Source organism: Nerophis lumbriciformis, linkage group LG02 (genome assembly GCF_033978685.3).
Source record: "Nerophis lumbriciformis linkage group LG02, RoL_Nlum_v2.1, whole genome shotgun sequence".
Classification (NCBI taxonomy): Eukaryota; Metazoa; Chordata; class Actinopteri; order Syngnathiformes; family Syngnathidae; genus Nerophis; species Nerophis lumbriciformis.
Genome location: NC_084549.2, coordinates 53845423 through 53872156, shown reverse-complemented (window position 1 = coordinate 53872156; position 26734 = coordinate 53845423). Strand labels below are relative to the sequence as shown.

At 39.5% G+C, this 26734-nt stretch overlaps 1 protein-coding gene across 3 annotated transcripts in view; it reads left to right on the top strand.

The window, feature by feature from the left end:
• The window catches only part of birc6 (baculoviral IAP repeat containing 6), a 195409-nt gene that overhangs the window by 30159 nt on the left and 138516 nt on the right, over nt 1–26734 (top strand). For all 3 annotated transcript variants that reach the window (XM_061964628.2, XM_061964627.2, XM_061964626.2), the window contains exons 2-11: nt 1759–1940; nt 5970–6107; nt 11897–12090; nt 12437–12548; nt 17787–17869; nt 17987–18212; nt 18319–18488; nt 19666–19724; nt 20902–22536; nt 23776–23925. In XM_061964628.2, coding sequence (XP_061820612.2) covers nt 1759–1940; nt 5970–6107; nt 11897–12090; nt 12437–12548; nt 17787–17869; nt 17987–18212; nt 18319–18488; nt 19666–19724; nt 20902–22536; nt 23776–23925 — 2949 coding nt within the window. The remainder of the gene's footprint in view (nt 1–1758; nt 1941–5969; nt 6108–11896; nt 12091–12436; nt 12549–17786; nt 17870–17986; nt 18213–18318; nt 18489–19665; nt 19725–20901; nt 22537–23775; nt 23926–26734) is intronic.

The window sequence follows — 26734 nt, the reverse complement described above, 5'->3', positions numbered from 1 at the left end:
GAGGCTTTCTGTTCATGCATTTTTGTAAGTTGGCAGGCCACTGAGACATAGATTGAGGATAACTGACAACAGTGTTCACGTTGTCATTTAATTCTGATTGATTTATTGATGACAGCAAAATTTTCGTGTTTATTTTCTTTAATTTTTTTGATGCATAATTAACCTAATGCCATCCCGTGTTTTTGTCTGAATGTAATGGTGATCAAAAATGTAATCATTCAATGAATTTGAAAATTAGAAGTATCAGTATCAGTATCAGCATAAGTATGGCCATTCCTACTCCTACGTGAATCAATTCCCACATTTTCTATATAGCACTATTCTATTGCAAGGCTTTTCAACTACATAATGAAGAGGGCCGCAGTTTCAAGAGTCCAAGGGCTCAGGGGCTGCACATCGAAATTTGGATGTTTCGTCAGAAAGTTCCTGCGCAGGTTATATTCTTTTGTGACTGCGTTTACTTAATTGCAAAGTAAACACATCGGCTTTTACACTGCACTGTCAATAAATTCACTGCCCTCGCTACTCGATTCCAGCAGGTGCAGTTAGACAGATAGTTAACAGCATGAAGAAATAGAAACTCCAGACGTTTTGTTGAGGATCACTGTTCCTTCTTTTGAAATCTTTGTATTTTACATAAATACAATAAAACAGTTGTTTACCTTTTTATAGGGGCGGCATGGCGTAGTGGGTAGCATGGCGTAGTGGGTAGAGCGGCCGTGCCAGAAACCTCAGGGTTGCAGGTTCGCTCCCCGCCTCTTGACATCCAAATCGCTGCCGTTGTGTCCTTGGGCAGGACACTTCACCCTTGCCCCCGGTGCCGCTCACACTGGTGAATGAATGATGAATAAATGATAGGTGGTGGTCGGAGGGGCCGTAGGCGCAAACTGGCAGCCTCGCTTCCGTCAGTCTACCCCAGGGCATCTGTGGCTACAAATGTAGCTTACCACCACCAGGTGTGAACGAATGATGGGTTCCCACTTCTCTGTGAGCGCTTTGAGTATCTAACAATAGAAAAGCGCGATATAAAATCTAATCCATTATATAGAAATTCAACAACATTAACACATCAAACATTGCACACAATGAATGTGACTCATCACAATTAAACCTAAGGTGTAGCTTTATCGCTCTCCACCTGTCAAATTACCGCTACATGTATTAAACAAGCTTTGCGCTGACAAAATAAACTGAACAACGAATACATAAGACATCACAAAGTCAGACATTTCAGTACAAAACAAACAACATATCTTTATGCACAATATCTACTTACAAAGGCTTGACAAATTTTTCCACCGTTGTTGCTGCTTGTCTGTAACAATGTGTCCGTAGCTTAAAAGGGCCGACAGGAAACAATGACTCGAGCACTTGCTCGATGCAGAAAATTCATACTTTGTCCAGTTGCTGTTAAATTGGACTTTTCACAATGTTTGATTTTCGTAACTTTTTTTTGCTATTTTCAGGGTGAAATGAGTAGTCTTCTTCTACTCACTCCACTGCTGCTTCATTGTGACTCGTTTTTGCGCCCTGCGCGGTGTCAGGAGTACCTGCATACATAAGCAACCCTTGTTTGAAAGGTTTCATCAAGCCTATTTGGGTGAATAAGGCTGTTCTATTGTGTGCAGCCCACGCTGATTGTGTTTAATGTAAAATCATTTTACAATTTTTCTTGTATTGCCTTACCCGAGTTCAGTATGTTACTCTCCAACTGTTGCCACAATTGTTAGATCTGATGTGATTGTGTTTTCTTCACAGTTAAACCCGGTGGCCGTGTCCACTGTCAGTACTTTCCTGCCGTGGATAAGGTGCTTTTTGTTGACGACTATGCAGTGGGATGCAGGAAGGACCTGAATGGCATCCTGCTGTTGGACACAGCCCTCCAACCACCAGTTGCCAAACCTGAGGATCTGGTTCAGATGGAGCTTCCTGTTACTGAGGTAGTAATATGGAGTACACTTGTGATCGAGCTTACAAACACTCATCATGGGCATCAACCATCATCATTATGAAAAGCATTTAATGATTATTATCAACATTTTTTCTTAGCTGGAATGATTATACAGTGTAAAACTTAGTATTGAGTGCACATGTTTTATTAAATGTTTGATTTTCTTTAATCCAAGATTAAAAACACCTATACATACAGACAGTACAGTCTCAAATATATACACTTTTTGTCAGTGATCATGATTGTCTACAGCATAAGGAGAGATGTGTAACCGCAGTTATTTGATTAACCAATACTAAATAAAGTGAAAGAAAATCAGCTTCAGGAACCACCGAGACTCAAGCCACTCATGAACTGCTAACTGCTGGACAACCAGTGTTTGTGTCCACACACCATGGATTGAGAGGATGCAGACGAAGGCTAAGATTATGCTCCTGTGCAGTCACTATGCCATACCCTCCAAAGCTGTCTTTTCACAGGTGTTCGTTTGGCCCCGTAATTTGCAATTCCCTGCCAAATCGCTTGAGGACAGTGGTCAAACTGTTTTCTGGTCAAACTCTTTGGCTTCCCAGCTAGTTGTGGTGATCAATGGCGACCGAAGGGACTTATCAATGTGGCACATTACTCACTTTCATTGTACATGGTGCTCGGGATCTAGAGGAGAACACCTTTGTTTCCAAAATGCTGCTTTCGCAGGCTGGAAAAACAGGAAAGCCTACTATGGCGTCAGAACCGTGCCAAAATTATTGCGCGTAAAAAAACACACCCTGGGTGCCCTCGCACTCATTTTACGCTGGCGCAGCCTTTCTATGCACGCTTGTACTGCCCCTTTTTGCACTCGTTATGCGTCTTTCTCTTTCTCTACACGCATGACGTTCCACCCTTTTGGCACTTAGGGTCAGGCATTGAATACATGGCCTACCAACTCCCCTCTTCTCTGATTGGTCACTTTAAACGCCTACTGTCTCCTGGTCAGAGCCAATCCCAGGCAAAGTAAGGCGGGTCATCATTTCTGGAGGATATGTGTGAGGAAAATGAGTCAAGTTGAGGAACAGACATACTGTATATTTCAATGTTGTCTGATGTCTGTTGCTCAACTCACTTCATTTTCCACTGAGTTGATGATGGGGATTCTCAATTTTCACATAAATCTTCCTGCCACAATGACCCGCCTTACTTCGCCTCGGATTGGCTCTGACCAGGAGACAGTAGGCGTTTAAAATGACCAATCAGAAAGGACAGGAGATTCTGGGCCGGGTATTCAATGCCTGATCAAAAGTGCCAAAAGGGTGCAACGTCGCGCATGTAGAGAAAGAGAAAGACACATCAGGAGCGTAAACGGAGTCTTTTTGTGTGAACGTGGAATAGGGTTGTATGGTATACCGGTACTAATAAAGTACCGCGGTACTAATGAAATAAAAACGGTAATACTGCTTCCGAAAAATACCAGTTTCCTTTTTTTTCTTTTTTTTACGGTCATGATGGCGCACCTTTGTCATGTCGTGAAATTGCTAGTTTTATGAGCAGAGGAGCGTGTTCGGCAATGCACACGCGCAGAGTACTTACAAGCAGACACAGTGTATAGACAGAAGAGGGAGAATGGACGCATATTGGCTTAAAACTAACCATAAAGTTGAAGCTATAAACATTGAAATGCGGCTAAAGTCCATCCGCAGTCTGCAGTGTTTTATCTACTTCTAAACCACTAATCCTCGCCTCCATGGCGACAAATAAAGTACGTTTCTTACTAGTATCATCCCTGCAGGATAAGGAATAGCTAAACATGTTTCAATAAACACCGTAGGAGGATACCATAGCTCAGTGGTTCTCAACCTTTTTTCAGTGATGTACCCCCTGTGAACCTTTTTTTAATTCAAGTACCCCTTAATCAGAGCAAAGCATTTTTGGTTGAAAAAAAGAGATAAAGAAGTAAAATACAGCACTATGTCATCAGTTTCTGATTTATTAAATTGTATAACAGTGCAAAATATTGCTCATTTGTAGTGGTCTTTCTTGAACTATTTGGAAAAAAAGATATAAAAATAACTAAAAACTTGTTGAAAAATAAACAAGTGATTCAATTATAAATGAAGATTTCTACACATAGAAGTAATCATCAACTTAAAGTGCCCTCTTTGGGGATTATAATAGAGATCCATCTGGATTCATGAACTTAATTCTAAACATTTCTTTACAAAAAAAGAAATCTTTAACATCAATATTTATGGAACATGTCCACAAAAAATCTAGCTGTCAACACTGAATATTGCATTGTTGCATTGTTGCATTGTAATTAATGGAATAGCCTACTTGATTTGATGTTCAGTTTATGAACTTACAGTCATATTTTGTTGAAGTATTATTCAATAAATATATTTATAAAGGATTTTTGAATTGTTGCTATTTTTGGAGTATTTAAAAAGAAATCTCACGTACCCCTTGGCATACCTTCAAGTACCCCCAGGGGTACGCGTACCCCCATTTGAGAACCACTGCCATAGCTCACCGCTAACAACAAGATAGCTCTCCTGAATGTAAACAAATGCCAATGGGTGGATCTACACCTGACATCCACTGTTATGATACCAAGTACAAAAGATGATTACATTGACATTTTTTTATTGTCACAAAATATTTTTTTATTTTTTTATTTATATTATGTTTATAAACTCAGGAAATAAGTCTCTGGACACATGAGGACTTTAAATATGACCCTGTAAATACTTGGTATAGGATCGATACCCAAATTTGTGTTATCTTCCAAAACTAATGTCAAGCATCCAAACAACAGAAGAATGAGTGTTCATTACATTTTAAAAGAAGTGTGTTGAAACGGAAAATAAGCAGACATTAACAGTAAATGAACAAGTAGATTAATAATCCATTTTCTACCGCTTATCATTCATAATTTTGACGAAATAATAGAATGAGAAATGACACAATATTTTACTGCATATGTCAGCAGCCAAATTAAAAGCCTTTGTTTGCTTACATACTACTAAAAGACAAGTTGTCTAGTATGTTCACTATTTTATTTAAGGCCAAAACTCTTCGAGCGCAATAAGAAACGTATGTTTAATGTTCCACAAGAGGTTTGTAGCGGCACACACACGTTCGTGCGCTTTATATAGGCACTTAAACATGCAAAAGGGTTCCTACGGTTCGTGTGTGTGCTGATTTTAGAAATAATGTACACTTCACTGTACATGTATTACATCACCATGTTGCGGATTAAACGTGTTATAATTCTATGTGTGTTGGGTTTCAGCAGCGCTTTAAACACTTTAAAAAAAAAAAGGATTCATAATGTTCCCAGAACTCTGTGTACGTGCAGGCTAATAAAGGTGTAATGCCACCAAGTCAGATGCTGCTGCTTTTTTCAGGCTTCTGATTAGACAAAATGTGCATCACAGCAAGTGTATGCGTTTGAGTGTTGACATAGACACTTTTGAAACTACACTTTTTTGGATGGAGATTGTTTAACCCCAAATATGTGTTTTTCAAACTCTCCTTGTTCGTGTGGACATGGCCTTTATTTCCGACCTTTAACTGGAACGCTTGCAAAGCGGGTGTGACGTCATTCCCAGCTCCGACTTCCAACTTCGATGTAAATTGAACGCAGCATTACTTGCATGCAAATAACTTCCTCCTCTTGCCCCTTCCAGTTGGCTCTGACTGCGTCTCTGCCCCGTTAGCCATGTAATAAAATTTGTTCATGATTAATTGTGATTAAATATGTTTGACATCCCTAATCATATCTTGATGTACATTGGATTGATTTGAGCATCCATCCATCCGCTTGTCCCTCTCAGGGTCGCGGGAGGTGCTGGATCCTATCTCAGCTGCATTCAGGCGGAAGGCGGGGTACATCCTGGACAAGTCGCCACCTCATCACAGGGCTGTATTTAAAAGAAACTTGTCCAGGGTGTACACTGCCTTCTGCTCGAGTGCGGTTGGGAAAGACTCATGATACATTATTACATCTGCTAAATGTTGACCAATAAATCTGTTTTCTCAGGCCCAACAGTTGCTGTCAGCCTGTCAGGAGAAGATAGACGTGTCCACCACAAAGGGCTACGAACTCTTTATTGTACAGCTTAAAGAGGGCCTGAAAAATACCTCACATGAGACAGCAGCCAATCACAAAGTGGCCAAGGTCAGTCCGACAGTTTTACTCCGCTTCCAGCTCTGGCATGTTAAAGATGTTTCTTCATGAGCAGTGTTTGCAGCATGTCAGTCAAAGTTTTGCCAATCCAGAGGAGTGGATCATTTATAAATTGAAGCATAGTTGTTTATTCTGTAATGCGTGCAATATGTGTTGAGCACGTTTGTCACTGATGTACAGTATTGTATCGCAGTCTCTCCTAGATGTTGCGATTGTGACATTTCACACAAATTCAACGAATCTCAGCAAATTATGCTCAGCCTGACAACTTTGTCCAAAACATCTTATTGTGTCAACATAACATGTAATGGTGGGTATTTTGTAAAAATTTTGCATAGATGATGATCTACAGACCATCTTCAATCCGCTTTCTGACTGTCTTCATATATTGCGCAGTTTCGTAGACTTTCTTATTTATGTGTTGAAATCCTCCGCGAGGCCAAGCCCCCTTAGACTGCGTCTCCACCCCTGTCAGCCATGTTGTATTTTTTAGTGCTTCTATTTCGAGTCTACTGACAGATAAAAGTTAGATTTATACACTACTTTTTTATTAGAAATGGCAGCGGTAAAAGATGTTATCATGCATATGCATGTACGAGCCAGTCTGCCCCACAACAAAAGGATTGAGGAAAATAAGAAATTTATTGACTAGAGCTTCGGACTACAACTATATAAAAATGGCAGACTCGCGTAGAGCTCTTGGGGTAAACCTCTACCCTATGTGTAGATATCCACTGACAAAACTAAGTCAAAATACATCACTCAAGAAAAAATTTCGAACAGTTTGTTTTAAGCAAGATTGTTTTATAAATATCTCTGCCATGCCTCCATTGTTTGATTTCGCATTTTCGGTAGTTACTGGGATCCCAAATACACAAAAACAGGTACCAGGGAACATGTCAGGTAAAAGGCCATGTTGTAGTAAAAGGTAAGAAAAGTTGGTTTTGCATAATACGGCCCCTTTTAAAAAGACTAAAATCCAATAATTAGAATTTTAAGCCTTAAAATGTCTTAAATTCAATTACAATCTCATTAAATGTCTTAAATATTACTGTTTTAAAATATATTATTGTTATTTTTATTCAAAACAAATACAGTTCTATCTGGCTTTCAAATGTTTCAAATTTTGAGGGTGCTATTCATAACTACAAAACGGAACTAAAGTACCTGTACAGCGTTTGTAAACATTGCCGTGAAAGTGTGTGAAATGATCATGAAAAAGATCCGGGACAACGACAAGTCTTTATTAAAAGATGCCAAACCATGACAAACAACTGTACAAGGATCGAAACCTAGCAAAGTGGCAGTATTTACATAACAAAGATGTTGAAGTGTGATAAAAGGGTTTCACCATGGTCAATATGATGTCATATTATTTTTATATCGGGGCTGATGCATATATTTTCTTTGAAATGGCTAAAAAAAATGTATTCATACATTTAAAAAAAATAAATTCGGTGTTATTAGTAATTGGTAAATATTTTTTTCCTCATCATATATGGTTTTGCTCTTTTTTTCTATTGTTTCTGCTTATTGTACAATGTAACACAGGCTGAACTTTGTTGTGAATTTTTCATGTTTCTAGAGACTTCTCCCAATATTTTGGTGACCTTTTCTTTATAAACAATGACTAGCAACAAATCTAGCATCTTTTTCTGGTGTTATTGGAACTCTCCACTTCTGTCGCTTGACGTTAGCTACGAACAGTGAGAGCTGCAACAACCGTAACAACACTTTCTTTGCGCTGCTGCTTCTCCGGCTTTACTTTCTGTCCTTAAAATAAAGCCACTGTCCTCTTAGTATTTGCACATTGCACATTTTGTAGACCGCGTGTATATCTCCAATATATTTCGTAGACATTCTGCCTCCGCGACAGACAGACAGTAAGAATATAAACACTACAGTATAAGCACATGTATTAACAAGCCATATGCAAATAACTTTAGTCTGGCAGATTCCAAGTGGGAAACAACAACATGACACATTTCTATCAAACGGCAGCATTTTTTGAAATGCGAGTTTTGCAACCGTATTAGAGCGCAGCATTTCTTTGGCGATGTAATGAACCACACTTTGTTCACCAAACGCCTCAGTGAGTGTGGACTGTCGGGACTAAGGCTCTGCATCTTCATGTGCACATCTTTTACCAGTTGGAAATACTAAGTCGGGTGGTTGTGTTTCAAGTGGGCATGCAAGTTTTTCCAATTAATTTTTTTGTTTGCACCATTCTCCCGCAGCTTTTGCAAACTGTCTTCTCAGTCTTGATAGGCTCATCTTGATCCAATCCCAAAGGTTTAAAAATTAAATATTCCCTAACTGGTGCCGTCGCATTTTGTTTTGCTACCATCTGTTTTCTCCATATTTCTACTATCGCTACTGTTGCGTTGGTCCTCACAGGCTTACTTTTTGCTCTGTGTGCATTAAAGCGACAAAGACACTGAATGACTGACAAGAGGCGTCACACCCTTCATTTCATTACGCTATAGTACAAATTAGGGCTGGGCGATATGGCTGAAAACTTTATCAGGATTAAAGTTATTTTATATCGGTTGATATTTATAGTTATTTATGTATTTATGACAAAATAAAGACCAGAAGAAAAACATATTCAGGGTTTCCCCTACATGTAGTTGATCTTGGTGCAATGCCACGGCAAGATAAATGCCGCCACACCTTCAAAATATATTTTTTTTAATTTAATTTTTTTGTTACTTAAAAACAAATTAAAGTGTTGTTATTGTATGAATGGATTTACTGTATATTGTCTGTTATTATTATTATTACTATTATTATAAGTTTGAAAAATATAATAAAAATGTTTCTCATCGCTTTATTTTTTGCGTACGTAGGTAGGTACGTACGTACTTTCCTGAGTGTGCTTATTTTTACAGTGACTTCATTGTGGAGAATATCAACAGAACAACTCGAGTTTTTTTCCCACGGACTGTTGACATTTTTGGCAAAATCAATTGCAACATTCAGAGAGGGCAAAATATAGTGTAGCCTGTGTAACCTTTTTCAATAAGCAGCAAGAATTGGATTTACATTGAACAATGAGCACAGCCTACCAAGTCAAATTCCTTGTGTGTAAAACTTATTGGCCAATAAAGCTGATTGTGATTGTGATAATATAAAAAAAGCATGTTATTATTAATATTCTTAATGGTATTAACTAATAACATTTGTTTTTGAATATACATAACACATTTGTTTAGCCTTTTTAAAGCAAATCAAAATGATCATGACATCATATATATGATGTCATATAGACCACGCCCCCACCATCACATATATATACAGGACTGTCTCAGAAAATTAGAATATTTTGATAAAGTTATTTATTTTCTGTGATGAAATTTAAAAAAAAAAAAAAAAAAAAAAAAAAGTCATACAATCTGGATTCATTACACATCAACTGAAATATTGCAAGCCTTTTATTATTTTAAAATTGCTGATTATGGCATACAGCGTAAGAAAACTCAAAAATCCCATCTCAAAAAAGTAGAATATTTCCTCAGACCAAGTAAAAAAAAATATTTATAATAGCAAAACAAAATCAAACATTTGAAAATGTCAATTAATGCACTCAGTACTTGGTTGGGAATCCTTTTGCACGGATTACTGCATCAATACGGCGTGGCATGGAGGCAATCAGCCTTTGGCATTGCTGAGGTGTTATGGATGCCCAGGATGCTTCAGTAGTGGCCCTTAGCTTATTTGCATTATTGGTTCTGGTGTCTTTCAGCTTCTTCTTCACAATACCCCACACATTCTCTATGGGGTTCAGGTCAGGGGAGTTGGCAGGCCAATCGAGGACAGTAATGCCATGGTCAGTACACCAGTTACTGGTGGTTTTGGCACTGTGGGCAGGTGCCAGATCATGCTAGAAAATGAAATCATCATCTCCATAGAGCTTTTCAACAGATGGAAGCATGTAGTGCGACATGTAGTGTAGACGAAAGCAAGTTTTGTATTTCATTTGGAAGTCAAGGCGCTAGAGTCTGGAGGAAGGCTGGAGAAGAGCAAACTCCAAGTTGCTTGAAATCCAGTGTGAAGTTCCCACAGTCAGCAATGGTTTGGGGAGCCATGTCAGCTGCTGGTGTTGGTCCACTGTGTTTCATCAAGTCCAGAGTCAATGCAGCTGTGTACCAAGAGATTTTAGAGCACTACATGCTTCCATCTGTTGAAAAGCTCTATGGAGATGATGATTTCATTTTCCAGCATGGAAAACAATCAATTTAAACAAAATTCTAAAATCACATTGAACACTTAACAATTACCACTTAAAATGAAGGTGCAAAAATAAGGAACGCTTAATAAAGTGTAACCAAATTAATGCAAAGTGTGAACATGTGAATGTAGAGAAACCGGAGAAGTATTTTCTGTCGAGGTGACTTCCTGTTTTATCGACAATTTCTTTACTCTCTGCAGCACTCATTATTAGTTTATTTTCTGACTCAAGAATCAACTGCAAAACAACAAGATGGCGCAACCAAACATGATAGTTTATACGGTTACCTGATTGGCTGTTAGCGTGTCACTCCACTGATCATTTCCTGTGTTGCTTGTTTACTAGAGTGTCAGTGCCTTTGTTCATGCAACCAACCTTCGCAACTTCCGGTTTCTTCTGACTATGAATACAAGTTAATTATTGAATACTTTTTTTATTGATAAGGATTACATGTCTATTGTGATATATATTGATATCGTTTTATTGCCCAGCTCTAGTACGAATGCCAGCAGCTGCTGAAACTGATGCAAAGAGTGACTGCTCTTGCATCCCGTAAACACGCATGCCATTGTGATTTATTGAGACTGTCAAAGTTATTGAGTTCATTCTCATTTATCGTTCGATTAATCGATTTTTCAGATATCGGCCCAGGTTTAGCAGCCCTAATCTCTCATTTAACAACAAAAATTAGCGCTTAAGATCTCTTTGAACAGTTCACAAATTCTCTTAACGTGCTGGGTTAAATGTGTTGGACAAACACTTTTCAAGTATAAAATAATCATGGAGAATGTCTGCAACTTGGCGCAACCCGAGGGTCCTCTTCCACGGCGTGGCGCAGTGGAAGAGTGGCCGTGCGCAACCCGAGGGTCCCTGGTTCAATCCCCACCTAGTACCAACCTCGTCATGTCCGTTGTGTCCTGAGCAAGACACTTCACCCTTGCTCCTGATGGGTGCTGGTTAGCGCCTTGCATGGCAGCTCCCTCCATCAGTGTGTGAATGTGTGTGTGAATGGGTAAATGTGGAAGTAGTGTCAAAGCGCTTTGAGTACCTTGAAGGTAGAAAAGCGCTATACAAGTAAAACCCATTTATCATTTATCATAACTTGAGGTATGCTCTCGAGACCAAAAGTTGCAGACACCACGAATGGTTAGTTTCTTTCATTTTAATTATTTATTGGTTAAAGCCCTGATAGAAAATTCATTACATCACAAGTTGATTTAATGTTATTGAAAAATATAAACCTCAAAACAACTTTCTCAAAGAGCATTTTAGGCTGCAATGAACAGACTGGTATTTGCTTCAGTGCTTCATAGTAAAATACCAGCAGTGGAACCATTGAACTCTGTATAAGTATTGTATATATGTCATAGCAGATGCAAGTCATTATCTGTTTGCAGTAATCTTTATGGCTGTGTCATTATTGTACACATGCCTTGAAAGGCCTCACTTTGCTGGAATTTAAATGTGAAAGACCGTCCGCTGTTACGTTTCACGCCTGTGTGTAACTTAAGATAAAATTGTGTCTTCTTTTTGCTGATACTCTTCTCAGTGGGCAACGGTAACCTTCCAACTTCCTCACCACATACTGAAGCTGGTTGCTAGTGCCATTGTCAGTGAGCTGAAGAAGATCAACCAGAACATAGCTGCATTGTCTGTGGCCTCATCCATCATGGACAGACTCTCCTACCTCTTGTCAAGCGCCCGACCTGAACTCGGCGTGGGCCCTGGGCGCTCTGTAGATAGGTGAATAATCTGCAAAATAAGTAATTATGTATTATGCACAGTTCAGGTCCAGAAGTTGACTTTCTAATATCGTAGGAATGAATGTCATGTCACTTGTGGGCCCTTAATGGTGATTTATTTGAACCACTGTTTTTCCACAGTGGAATTACTGTAAAGTATCCAATTTCAAGGACTTTCGTAAACAAATTAACAAAATGTATGCAAAAGTTAGATTTATTTTGACTAATTTACCTATGGTGTAAATGATACATTCAGGTTCAGATATATACTGTACATATACACCCTCTAATACTTCTTTCCTCCCTGTATGTTGTTCTCATTCTTTTTGTTGTATTGTTCTCTACAGATCTTTAATGTACAGTGAGGCCAACAGGAGGGAGACGTTTACATCGTGGCCACATGCTGGTTACCGGTGGGCTCAGCCTGATCCAATGGCCCAGGCAGGGTTTTACCACCAGGTACGTTCTCAGAGATCATCACTAAGGAAACAATGTAGCTGTCTGTGTTGCCGTTTGTTACTTAAAGGACTGTTTGTGTTATACAGTGTTCCCTCACTGTTTGTGTTATACAGTGTTCCCTCATTCACAGTAGGGGTTACTACCTTCACAACCAAAGCCCAACTTTCACATGAAATCAAACCCAAAGTAAGACAAACAAGAATGTTTCAGAGATTACAATTCAGTTATAACACCTCCACATAAGTACATACTTGGAGGCAAAAAACTGGGAACTCAATCGGTAATGAATCATACAATAGATGGGTAAATGATTTGTCCAGCAGAAATCTAACCCAACCAGCAAAAGATGTACTGGTTAAAGGGTTGAGCTTTGCCTTGACTAAGCAACAGGATCAAAGCCCTAATCCCCAAACCTCACCTATGAGGAGAAGAAAGCAGTAACATCACTGAGCAAGGATAAAAAGCAGACAAATAGTCTCCCAGCAGACAAAGAGAGATGCACAGTAATTCTCAACACAATTGATTACCAGAACACATTTCTTACACTTTTCAAAGACACTAATACATTTGAAATACTCAAAAGGTACCCGACCAGTGGGTACAAGAGGAAAATCATTGAGTACCTACACACGTTACAGGAGTCAGAAACTATAAGCCATGCACTTTATTACAGATAATACCCACAAAAGACCAACCATCCATGGTATTTATGGTCAGCAACATTAACTCTGTGACATACAATATTACTAAGTATGTGGCCAACATTTTAGCACCTTTGTTTGGCAAAACACCACATCATGTCCAAAACTCCATGGACTTTGTGGCAAAGGTCCGAGACTTAAATTTGGACAACAATGAAACCATGGTTTTATTCGATGTCACCTCCTTGTTAACCTGTATTGCAACCCAGGATGCAGGAGGCAACGTCTATGTGATCACACCTTACAGGATAAATCCACACGAAACCGGGAACAGATATGCCTTTTGCTGTAACATTACCTTAGTACTATGTATTTTTGCTACAATTGTGGCAAACCTTTACATGGAGGACATGGAAAAGAGAGCCCTGAGTTCTTTTAAGGGTACAGCACCAAGTCATTTATACAGATACAGTATGTGAATGACACGTGGGTAAACATCAGCAGCCAAGAAGTACAATGCTTGATCCACCACTTTACCTCAGTGGACAAGTTCTCATTTGAGTGTGTCAAAGCCTTTTTTGGACTGTGATGTCTACATTGGAAAGGACAGGGGCTTCCATGTTGGGGTGTACCGAAAACCCACATATTGATCAATACCTACTTTTTGACTCGCACTACCCACTGGAGCACAAACTGGGTGCTATCAGTACCCTACAAAATAGAACTAATAAAGTTCCCACCAGCCCACAGGCCAAAGAGAAAGAACATAAGCATTTTAGGGAAGCCCTCAAAACCTGTGGTTACCCGAGCTGGTCCTTTATGAAAAGTGCATCCAGTTATAGAAGTAACAAGGACAGAGTGGCTGAGGAAGAAAATTTGAAATATGAAATAACAATGAAATAACTGTTTACCTGCACCTCAAGGAAAACAGCAGTCCTTTTTGAGGAAAAAAATTTACAGATTCTGGACAGAGAGGACAGATGGTTCAAAAGAGGAGTGAGGGAAGCAATCTTCGTCAAGGTTGAAAAACCATCCCAGAACAGAGGAGGTAGTCTGCAACCCACCTATCTCCCATATATAGACCTTGGCCAATAACAAATTTTGCTCGACGATAAATTGACCTCCAAATTATTGCTGATAAACAATATTATTGCCATTATTTTTTTGAGACCAAATTAACCACTGATATAATGATAATACGTAATAATAATGCATGTAGTGTATTTCTCGTATATTTTAATGTTGTAATTTGAATGTAAAAGTTTATATCTTCAAGTTAAATGAAACAAATAACAATAACATATACTTTGTCTGTTAGCAAAATGTTGCCCTTGAATAAAAATCACAACCAAAAGCAATAACTTATGTTTTTGGGGTTGGGGGTGGTTAATATACACAAGCAAAACAATAAATAAAATAGCAACATTATAAGTATTAAAAATAAAGTTGCACTTTACTATTGAATATGAAGGCAGAGGTAATAATAATACATTTCAGGATAAAATCAGAATGTACACATGAAATAATTAAATAATGGGAGCAGAGTGACTGAGTTCTCACTCACTCTGCTCCCTATTGTGATGAGGTGGGTTGATGGCACAGCAAGGTGTATGGAAGAGGAGGATCTGAGGGAGCGTGCTGGAGTAACGATGTGGAGAAGGTCTGACAAATAAGGAGGGGTGAAGTTGTGGATGGCCTTAAAGGTAAAGAGAAGGATTTTGTAGTTAATTCTTTGCCTGACTGGGAGACTGTGAAGTTTTTGTTGGATGGGTGTGATGTGATAGAATGAGGGGGTTTTGGTTATGATCCGGGCAGCAGAGTTATGGACCAGTTGGAGCCTGTAGAGGGACTTCTGGGGGAGGTCAAAGAGAAGGGAGTCACAGTAATCGATGCGGGAGGTGACCAGACAGTGAACAAGGATGGAGGCAGCATGGACAGTAAGAGATGAGACCCAGACTCTTAACCTGTGGACGGGATCACAGGTGAGTTGTCGTTAGTTAGGGAGAAACTGTTGATTTTCGAAAGTGTGGATTTTGTACCGATGAGAATTATTTGGGTTTTATTATTGTTTAATTTGAGGAAGTTTTAGGTGAACTAGGATTTTATTTCAAATAAGCAGGAGGTGAGGGAGGAGGGTGGACGTGTGGCATTGGGCTTGGTGTAGAGGTAGAGCTGGGTGTCATTAGTGTAGCTTTGAAAGTGAATGTTAAATTTATGGAAGTTATGGCCAGAGGGGAGAAGGTAAGTGATGAAGATAAGTGGGCCCAAGACATAATCCTTGTTGAACACCTGTTGTGATTGCAGAAATATCAAGTTTAAAGGATTTGAGCTGTATGAACTGAGTGCGGCCTGTCAGGTATGAGTGGAACCAGTCCAGGGGGGTGTTGATGATGCCAATGGATGAGAGTCTATTGAGGAGGATTGGATGAGAGATGGTGTCAAAGGCTGCACCCAGGTCCAGGAGGATGAGAATGGAGAGAAGTCCAGAATCAACTGCAGTGAGAAGTTTGTTGGTGATTTTTAACAGGGCATTGTTTGTACTGTGACAGGGGCGACGTCCAGACTGGAATGGTTCATAGAGGGGGTGGAATTGGGATGCGACAGTTTTTTTTCAAGGTTTTTGAGATAAAAGGTAGATTGGAAATGGGACGGAGGTTCTTGCAATTGTTGGGATCTGAACCGTGTTTCTTCAAAATTTGAGAGACAGCTGCTATTTTAAAAAGTGTAACAATACCATTGGGAAGTGAAGAGTGAATAATAGCAAAGATGAGGGGAAGCAGAGAAGAGAGGCATCCTTTGACCAGGGTCGAGTGTAGGGGATCTAACTGATATGTGAAGGGCTTGGATTTATTGATTAGGTCAGAAATTTCTCATAGAGTGGGCAGTACACAAATGGAAAATGGTTGACTGTGTGGTGAAGGTTCAGGTGAGCAGAGAGGCACAGAAGTGGAGCAAAGTTGTTTGTGAATATTTATAATTTTTTCAGTACAAAAGACAATTATGGAGTTGCAGGTGTCAGCTGAGTACAGATAGGGGGTAGGGAGTCCTGAAGTTGAAAATTTTTAATAAATATTGACAAGAGCATCTTGGTGTGGCCATCGTTAGCACAGGCTGGACTAATCATGTGATTTGGGTTGGGTGATAGTCATTTTTGTGCATTTACTTGTGGATGGTGAGACCGGTCTTTTATGGATTTGCTCAAGCTTGCAACATTTAGTCTATCATTTCCGGAGCTTGGGGGTGTACCAGGGAGCAGTTGTAGTTAAGGAAAGCGACAGGGATTTTACTGGCGCAAGTGAATTTAAAATGCTACTTAATTCTTTATTGTAGTGTGTTACCAGTTCATCTGGGGAGGAGAGATGGTCCAGGGAAGGAATATTGTCAATATTGTGACGGAGGGTGTTGATGTTGATATCCTTAATACTCTGGAATTTTATCAGGCGCAAAAACGAACCAAAACATTACGTATTGAGGGGAGAATGGAAGGTGCCATGTGTCACATGACCTTGGCAAACAACCTCTTTCCCTCAATGAAATTATTGAAGTTGGGTAATGGCTCAGTTTTGCCAGCATGACACGAACCCGAAACACACAAGGAGGGCAATTGAGGAGCATCTCAAGGCCTTGAAAGTGACTTAGCCAATCTCCAAACCAGAACCCAACACAAAATGTTTGTTGGGAGCTAAAAGTCTGTGTTGCTCCACGACAGCTCCAAAACCTGAAGGATACGGAGAAGATCTGTATGGTGGAGTGGGCCAAAATCCCTGCTGCAGTGTGTGCAAACCTGGTCAACAACTATAGAAAACGCTCAATCTTTGTATTTGCAAACATTGGTTTCTTGCCAATTATTAAGTATTGTTTTTATAATGTATCAAATACTTATTTCACGCAATAAAATGAATATCAATTACTTATAAATCATACAATGTGATAATTTAGATTATTTTTTTTAGATTTTGTTTCACAATTAGTACATCTATGAAACTAATTGCATACCTCTCCATGCAAAATCGGCAGTGTATCAAATAATCGTACCTTATTTTAGCATAACATTGAGGAGATTCAGCATCTCTCAGATCATAAGCAGCTTAATCTGTGGCTTGGGTTCTGTGCTAGAAGCCTTAGAAGGCGCAGAACGTTTGGACAACATTGCAGCGATTCAATAAAATTCAATTGTTACCAGAAAAACAGTGCAACAAAGACACACAGTGACAGTACATAGAACTGAAGGAGAGAAGAGATGCAATGTAGCGGAGCCAATCAGCTGCCAAGACAGGACAAAGGGCTCTGTGATTGGTCCGCCATCAGCCAGTAGTGTGCCATGTACCATGTCACGTGGGCAAGACTTAATTGCTCCATGTGTTAGACTGCTGGTAATATCAAATGCATGTTGTAATACATGTACCGGTATATGAATATTTACAATTTAAAAGTCTGCGATACACTGAGACCATAGTAAGTGAACCACAAGGTGGTGAGGGAACACTGTACCACCTGAATAGAAAATATACTGACATCAGGTACCACTAGTATGTAAAATGCATGATTGATAGTGCAAGTGATTAGAATAATGTTCACCTTTCATCTTCTCCCATAGCCTGCCTCAACAGGGGATGACCGAGCCATGTGTTTCACTTGCAGTGTGTGTCTGGTATGTTGGGAACCTACAGATGAGCCGTGGTGAGTGAAGATGGTTTCCTAGAAAGCTTAGTTAGAAATGTCGTTTTGAAGTGTTGTTTTCGTGCACGCGTGTGTACAAATGTCATCCATATTGATTATTTCTCCACCATCCCCAAGGTCTGAACATGAGCGACATTCCCCCAACTGTCCGTTTGTAAAGGGAGAACATACACAAAATGTTCCTTTGTCAGTGACACTGGCAACTAGTCCTGCCCAGTATCCCAACAGTCCTGACTGTTCGGACAAAATAGCCTGCTACGGTTTTGGCAGCTGCCCGCAGTTTCTGGCTGTCGCAACAAAGAGGGGCAAGCTATGTATTTGGGATGTCTCGAAAATGATGAAGGTGAGATCAAACATTGGTATCACCTGACCTGTTTATCTTTTTTTAAAGCGGTAGAGTCATCAAAGTGATGGGACGTATGAATAAATTGTTATTGTGGGTTTAACAGGTACATCTGAAGTTTGATATTAACCCGTATGACCCAGCCATCCTGAGGCAGCTGATTCTGTGTGGTGGGGAGCACAGCCAGCAGACACTCGCCGAGTCTCGCCCACCAACTCTGGCCTGGCTGGAGGAAGCTTCCTCCTGCTCAGACCTGCCCAAGCTGGAAGGAGACAGGTGAGAACCACATGCTATTTATTAATAGTGAGCCTTATTCAGACAGTGGAACTTCCAAAGTCAACCCCAATCCTCTCAGACAGGCTGAATGACACTTTGTTGTTGGTGTCAAATTAGTTTTCCTGTAACAAATCTGTTTAAGTCAAACTGTTGCACCATTTTGAAGCTTAATTGACTGTGCAAGCAATTGTGTTAACATTGCATTGACGTTGCATTAAATTAACTGCAATTGTAAAAAGAAGTTTGCCGCTGTTTGATCAGACGTTGATACTGTGGGCCATTCAGCTTCCTTTCTTAATGATTTTTTTTTAATTTAAAAAGAGACCTTTAAACTTTTTTGTTTGTTTTTGCTTTCACAAAGATTCATCCGTTTTTCATAGTTAACGCATTTATTATTGAACAAGTGATTACATTTTAAGGGTGATCTGGATCACCAGCTGGATAAAGGATTTTTAAAAGTAATTTTTTACTGTTGCAGATAAGTCCTGGTGAAGGGCTGCACTTCCCGAGTGCTTTTCTAGTTATTTATGCCTGCGTTCATAATTTTTATTATTAGGCCAGCATGTCCGTTTACAAAAAGCAAGAAAAACTGCATAATTTGTAGTTCTATTACCTAATCACACATGCAAGATAACCCAATAAATGTACTGGCTGAAATACTGAGATGGTTTGCAAATTCAAAATGCTGACGTCCGTAGGAGGTTTATGTAAACGGCAAGCAGGCGTCATTATTAATTGCTGTTATTTATTAAATCGTTAAACTAAATGTTATGGAGGAAAGCAATTCATATCATAGCAAGTTTATCTTAACAATTAAATAACGGCAACTGAGATACCATCTAGTATCGTCATGCATTGTTGCAGCAAATTTTGATGTTAGTGGCCACTTTATGTAAAAAAAAAAAAAAAAAAATCATAAATAAAATACATTTAGGATGCAAAATAAGTGGCAGACAATGTTTATAACACTACTTTTCTCTGCGGGGGACGCTAACTGACTGGAGTCACTGTGTAAAGCTACAGAAGGCTCCTCTACACTGTCAGCATTTAAGACTTGTATATATAAAAAAACTAAACATATACAAACTTTTGAAATCTGTGTCAGTCACACTTTTGTATGTGTCTTGTGTCATTATTATTATGGTGTTTTCCTGACTAATGACTAATTTTCTTTTAGTGATGACCAGTTGGAGGACTCCGACAGTGATGAACATTCCCGGTCCGAGTCAATAACTGGTATGACAAACACACATAATGAGTTTATTTGATATCGTCATTTAGTGACTTCAATGGTAACATTTGTTGGCTTCAATCAGGGGCGTCAAACTTATTTTCACCGTGGGCCACATCGCATTTACGGAAGCCCCCAGAGGGCCGCTTCATGATATGTTGCAATTCACGCAAATTCAACCAATCCCCGCAAATTATGTGCAGCCTTGCAACTTGGCCCAATCCATGCGATTCCCCCTGCATGTTTTTATATTGAATTTGTTGTCCCAGCAGCACAACTGTCTAACCATTTAAATGTCACCCAGCTTCACCGGTGGTGATTATGCCACAACTTTTTGAAAATGCTGCAGCGAAATCAGGCATTTTAGGCCGCAATAATAATTAAAAAAACCAGCAAAATTCTGGAAGCACTGATTATTACACAATAGGGATGTAACAATTACCGGTGTAATGACATACCATGGTAAAATTCCTGATGGTTAGTATTACCTTTTCAAATTTTAGTTATTGTAAAATAGGTATTGAGTACAGTACCACACATAAAAAAAACTGTGTGATTCTCCTAATTTTCTAGAGAAGCATCGTCTTTGCTAGCTAGCTTAAATGATATCATAAATACAAGGTAAATAAATAAATGATGAAAAAAATGTAAATTGGTTAAAAGATTTTATTGTGTGTATGACTACTTTTTTTTAGCATATTCAACAATACAGTGATAATGATAACCATGGTATTTTGGTCACAATAACCATTTATATTGTTACGTCCCTATTACACGATTACCCCGTTATTTGGTTATTATTATTGTTCACCAACAAACTGATGGAAAATTTGCTTTGGAATCAGAAGTCAAAAGTGACAAGCAGATTTTATAGTTCGGCCAGTATAGAATTTAATTTGAAAAGGGTTTCAATGACAATAAAAGCTTTGAATAGCTTGTTGCTTAACAAATATCATGTTAAAAAAAAAGCATTTGCATGCATACATTTTTTTGTTGACAAAATTTAAATTCATTGATCAAGAAAGATTGCATTTCTTACTGAACATTATTTCCTGGCTTTTGTGGGCCACATACAATGATGTGACGGGCCAGATTTGGCCCCCAGGCCTTGAGTTTGATACCTGTGGTTTAAACGGTAAGGCGTGTTTGAACTTACGGTACTTTATGTTACCTCTGTTTCAGGCCAAGCGTCTCAGTGGGAGAGCATGGACGTGAGCCTCGGAGTGACAGCGCTCAGTGTACTTCAGCAACCAGAGGCGTTCCAGTGGGCGGTGGTGGCAAGTGTGCTGAAGGACACAGTCAAAGACTTGGAAGAACTGGGTGCCAAACCTTCAGTGAATCGAGCCAAGGCCCACAACCAGGCCAAAGCAAAGGACAAGGTCCCGGAGCACCATAACATTCCTTTCCCCTGCTTGCTGGCTGGAGGCCTGCTCACCTACCGCTCAATATCTGGCAACTCCACGACTGGCCCGAATGCCATTGTCCCGTCTTCAGCTCGCAGGGTATCAAATAGTTCCTGTCGAACTCAGGGTCCTGACCCCTTCCAACACGGGCCTCTTCAGGACCAAGGTCCCATGGAAATAGACACTTGTAATTCACAAACTGCTGCTCCGGAGCAAGGCTTCTCTAATTTGGTAGGTTCTCACCCTCCAAGTTCCTCTTCTCTGTCGCCTGTGCACCGGACTATACCTGTGCTGTTATTGTACAGTATCAGAGAGACTGATGACAAGACATCAGGGCAGGTGTTTGCTCAGATGAACAACCTGATGAGCAAGGGGCTCCATGACGAGGGCTTTACTGTGCCACAGATAATAGAGATGGAGTTTGACTCACATGAGCAGCTTCTTCTCCAAGATCCTCCGATCACGTACATTCAACAGTTTGCTGACGCAGCAACTAATCTGGCAGGTTTTGACGGTCAGATGGACAAATGGAGCACATTAGCTGCGGCAACTTCCTCTTCCCCGCCTCGACCCGGAGCGCTAGTGCAGTGCTTGAAGTTGCCCAAACAACTGGAAGAGGAGAATCTTTGCGTGGACTCGATAACGCAATGCTTGGATGGCGTCCATCTTCTCATCGTGCTGCAACCGTGCAATGCTGAATCTCTGAGTGCGACAAACCAAGTTGAAGCTCTGAACAATCTCAACCGCCTGCACTCTGCCCTCTGCAGCCAGCAGAAAGGTGAGCCCCGACATCCGGTAGCCAATGGAGTTGAAGACAACCACCAAGAGAGTACACCACCTCAATCAACACTCATCCTACCTTCAGGGGATCATCAGCAGCAGCAGCAGCAGCAAACATGCCCGAGCGGAGGAGGCTATCTTGTACTATATGAACTGAACTACTCTACCCGTATTGTAACCTTGTATGAGGAACCTGTTAAAGTGCAGCAGATAAGTCAACCCTGTGACGCAATTACCTCACTAATATTGCTTCCTCCAGATTTGCTTGATAGCCGGGAAGATGATAGTGAGGAGACTCCTGAGGAGACTCCCTCTGGTTCCAAAAATGGCACATCACAGTTTGGAACTGGCCTTACAGGCTCTGACGGTCCTTTGTCACGCAGCGCATGTGCTGCAGCTGCAAGCACTACCGTTGGCTCAGGCCTTAAAGAGTCCAAAACACCAGAGATAGATGGTGTTGGCCACATGGTGGTCACCACACAGGCTGGGAATATTATGATCCTGGACTTGTCCTCGTTGGAAGTTCTAACTAAGGTGGAACCACCAAAAAAAGAAGGTTCATTGGAAGAGGTTGACCCCTTTGTCTCTGTTACTTATTGCTCTGGGACTGACCGCCTTTGTGCCTGCACTAAAGGTTAGTTTTCACATGTGTGCATGTCCTTAAATATATGATATATGTGAGGCCCTCTACTGTGGGACTGTCCATTTGTGTTTAGAAACTATGCTTAAGCCACTCCAGTGCAAGTCAACACTCTTTCAGTTACCTACATGCAAAATAGAGGCCAAAACATTTTAAAAAATTCAATATATGTACCCAAATACTATAAACATAATATATAGGTCAATACTTGATTTCTGGGATTTAGTATTATTTGTGTTTTGGGGGAGACAGTCAAATATGTTTAGACAATATAAGCATTTTATAATCTTTTTATTTATTTAAATACCGGTTAATGCGATGTATTTTACAGTCAGGTAAAAGCAAATATGATTGGAGACAATAGACAGCTAACGTTTTTAATTTTGTTGTTTAATGTGTAATTTATTTGATTATTATTGTTATGTTGATGGGCTTCACGGTGGCAGAGGGGTTAGTGCATCTGCCTCACAATACGAAGGTCCTGAGTAGTCTTGGGTTCAATCCCGGGCTCGGGATCTTTCTGTGTGGAGTTTGCATGTCCTCCCCGTGACTGCGTGGGTTCCCTCCGGGTACTCCGGCTTCCTCCCACCTCCAAAGACATGCACCTGGGGATAAGTTGATTGGCAACACTAAATTGGCCCTAGTGTGTGGATGTGAGTGTGAATGTTGTCTGTCTATCTGCGTTGGCCCTGCGATGAGGTGGCGACTTGTCCAGGGTGTACCCCGCCTTCCGCCCGATTGTAGCTGAGATAGGCTCCAGCGCCCCCCGCGACCCCAAAAGGGAATAAGCGGTAGAAAATGGATGGATGGATGGATGTTATGTTGATTTATTTATTAATGCATCAACACCTTTTTTGAAAACTTGTTAATAGTTTTCATTTCAGTGTGACCCTAATCATCCTTGGTATTGTTTTTATGCAGGCTGTATTTAATGTTATTCTAATGCCACAATCCCAACAAAAAAAATTACTGCGGGCAACAAAATGTCCCTTGGACACCACAGCTGTATTTTGTTGTTTGTTTTAATGTGTATTACTGTTTGTCATCTCATGCAACTAACATTAGCTCATATTCATTGACTTTCTATTGAAGGGTTCAGTACTACTTAACATTTTAATGACTATGGATATGTGGAACTTTATTTTGATTTAGATTAGGGGTGCACCAATACAACTGTTTTTACTGGCGATACAGATAATGCAGCCTTGAGTATTGACTTTTTTAACTCTGCAGGTGGAGAACTTCATTTCCTTCAAATTGGAGGTGCGTGTGATGATCTCGATGATGGCGACATGTTCATTGATGGCCCCATTTCTAAAGGGGCTGAACTGTTGCTGGAGGGGACCAGGCCTTCTTCCAATCCTTCAAGCCCCGGGATAACAGGTAGAAATACTTAATGATTGTTGCTTTGTCACATACAGTGAATGAAATAAGTACTGACTCCTTTACACTTCTTTTATTCTAGGTCAAATACGAATGTAAAACTTTTGTTCGGGTATCGAATTACAGTAATTTAATCACGGTAAATGTTTTGAGGTCATTAATGTATGCACATCATGAGAAGCCACACCTATCTGTTAAAAAACTGATGAAAGCAAGAATGAATATGATGGATTTTATTACAAAAATAATTATGCTACAGTCAAAAAGTTATTTGCAGAAGCTATCATGCCAAAGCTAAATTAATGGTGAGGTGGTTAATCAGATTAATTTGAAAACTGTGATTAATCTGATTCACATTTTAAATAATTTGACAGCCCTTCTTTTTATTTAATATTTATTCTTGAGTTTTGTTGCTGTATTCTCTCTGGTAAAATAAACTTTTATAATCATGAACAGTGTTGGGTTAGTTACTGAAAACCAGTAACTAGTTACAGTTACTAGTTACTTTATTTCAAAAGTAACTCAGTTACTAACTCAGTTACTTACACCCAAAAGTAATGCGTTACTGTGAAAAGTAACGATTTAGTTACTTGTTTTTTTCTTCTTTTTTTAAAGCTCCCATTAATGCCCTTTTAGCCTTCATTTCAGTACTGTTATTGCAGTGGAGAATATTACAATCTGTTGATCAACTTGACATGAATTTGCATCACTGAACTCTGCTAAGCAATGTGGTCTACATACAACACACAAAGACAAAGATATGTTTCAAAGGGCCAAATTATTTCAGGCCAGAACAAATTGACAAAACTATTTTAAATAGCTGCAACATAACATACATAAGTAACAAACAGCATAATAGCAACATAGCTGTAAACCAAGGAAGTACTTTAACTTTAACTTTACATACACAAAGCCTAACCAGGCGTTTTTTCTCTCAAGGAATTCTGAAATAAAATCATGTCTGAAGCCCAGAACACTCTACGCATTTCCCCAGTTTTAGTTTAGAGATAACTTTATAGTCTATATATTTAGAGTGATGTGATAATCAAACACTCTAAAAGTCTAGAATGAAAGAGTATATAAGAGAATTGACAGAGTGTGTATACCTTCAGTGCTGAATGATGAGCAGAGGCAGAGTTTGGAGTGTCTTCTTTAGCTTGCTTTCCATGTTTATGTACTCACTGTCCACTGTGTCCAGGAGCTTGGAAAATGTTTTTGTGCCATTTTCTGTTTGACGCCGGTATCATGCTAATTAGCTGCCTGAAAGCGGATGACTCCACTGTATAAATAGCCTGCATGTCTTCTAGCACATACACTGCAATGGCTCTATCAATGTTGTCCTTTCTAGCAGTGCCTTGTTAAAATCCAGCCGCTGTTGCTTAGGAGGTGAAGTGTGTCTCTCTTTACTAGCTTCGTCAAAGCATGTTGCTTTTGTAGCTGTTTCAGCAGATTTGAATTGACACAACTTACATTTAACTAAAATGTTCTTTTCTTTGTGCTCGACAAAAGAAAAGTAGTCATTATATCTAGGCTGACCATATTGTGAAATCCCAAAAAGAGGAGACATATATGCGTGCCAAGGCGGGCAGCACACCAAGGCCGGGACTAGGTGAAAATTTGCCAATGATACTCGAACTTGCTTTATAAATAATATATTTATTTAAATACAGCATTTTTTCTCCTCTGTTGACAGCAGTGTTGGCGCTAGGAATTTTCAAAATGGGGTCCCAGGGACCCATCAAGTCATAAAATGGGGTACCACAGTACATTTTTGGGGCCCAACTTTTTTGGGCGTTTTGAAAAAAAAAAGATAAATGTATGCTTTATCCTGTTATATATCACATTCTATATGGTGTTTTGGAAAAAGGTTGTCATAAACGTTACTCAATTCATTAAAAAAATAATAAAAAAAGAAAACAAATTTGTGTACATATATAAATGTATTCAGTTCTAAATATTCATTCACTTTCTTCTTTCCTTCATGGATCTGAACTTTGTTTTTTCTATGTTTTTATTTAATAAGTTGTAGGTGTATTTATTTCAGTATAAAAGTGTAAAAAGTGTTTTGCTTCGGTCATGAAATGATGATAATGGTGTGCCAGGGCATACATACATTTTATATTTAACGCTTAAATCTCTGGAGTCTACATCAACTTCAGATCTATCCCTCATTTAAAAATGTTTTAGTTTTTTTTATGTTGTTTTTTTTGTTTGTTTGTTTTCCGCCCTTTTTTGTCAAACAAATTTTTAATGGCAAACACACAAAATATGCAAAATCTTCCACCAAAAATATTTTTCAAAGTGGAATATTTGATGTGAAATAATCGGAACCTTGTATAGGTCAATAATTCATAATAACATTACACTTTTGTTATGTTTTTGTTTATTTTAATAGTATTTTTAGAATGTGCCGTGGGCCTTTAAAACATTAGCTGTGGTCCGTAAATGGCCTGCGGGGCGCACTTTTGACACCCCTGCTATAGATAATTAAAAATGTAATCTGATAAATCTATCGATAAAAAGCCGAGCCTGGCGACGCATGCGCGTTTATCATAACTCTCTCGCTCTCTCTCTCCGCCCCTCCCTCATCAATGCTGCTGCGCGCACACCCCTCCCCTCCTACCTCCCCACACCCAGACACACACACACAGCGCCTCTTCCTTGTGACACAAGAGATTCAGAAGGACGACACCGCTGCGCTGCAATAAAACACACTCAGATCTTCTGTTTTTAGCCGATACTACACAAAAAATAACGTGCAGTAACGCATCATGTAGTAACGGTAACTGAGTTACTGAATAAAAAAAAT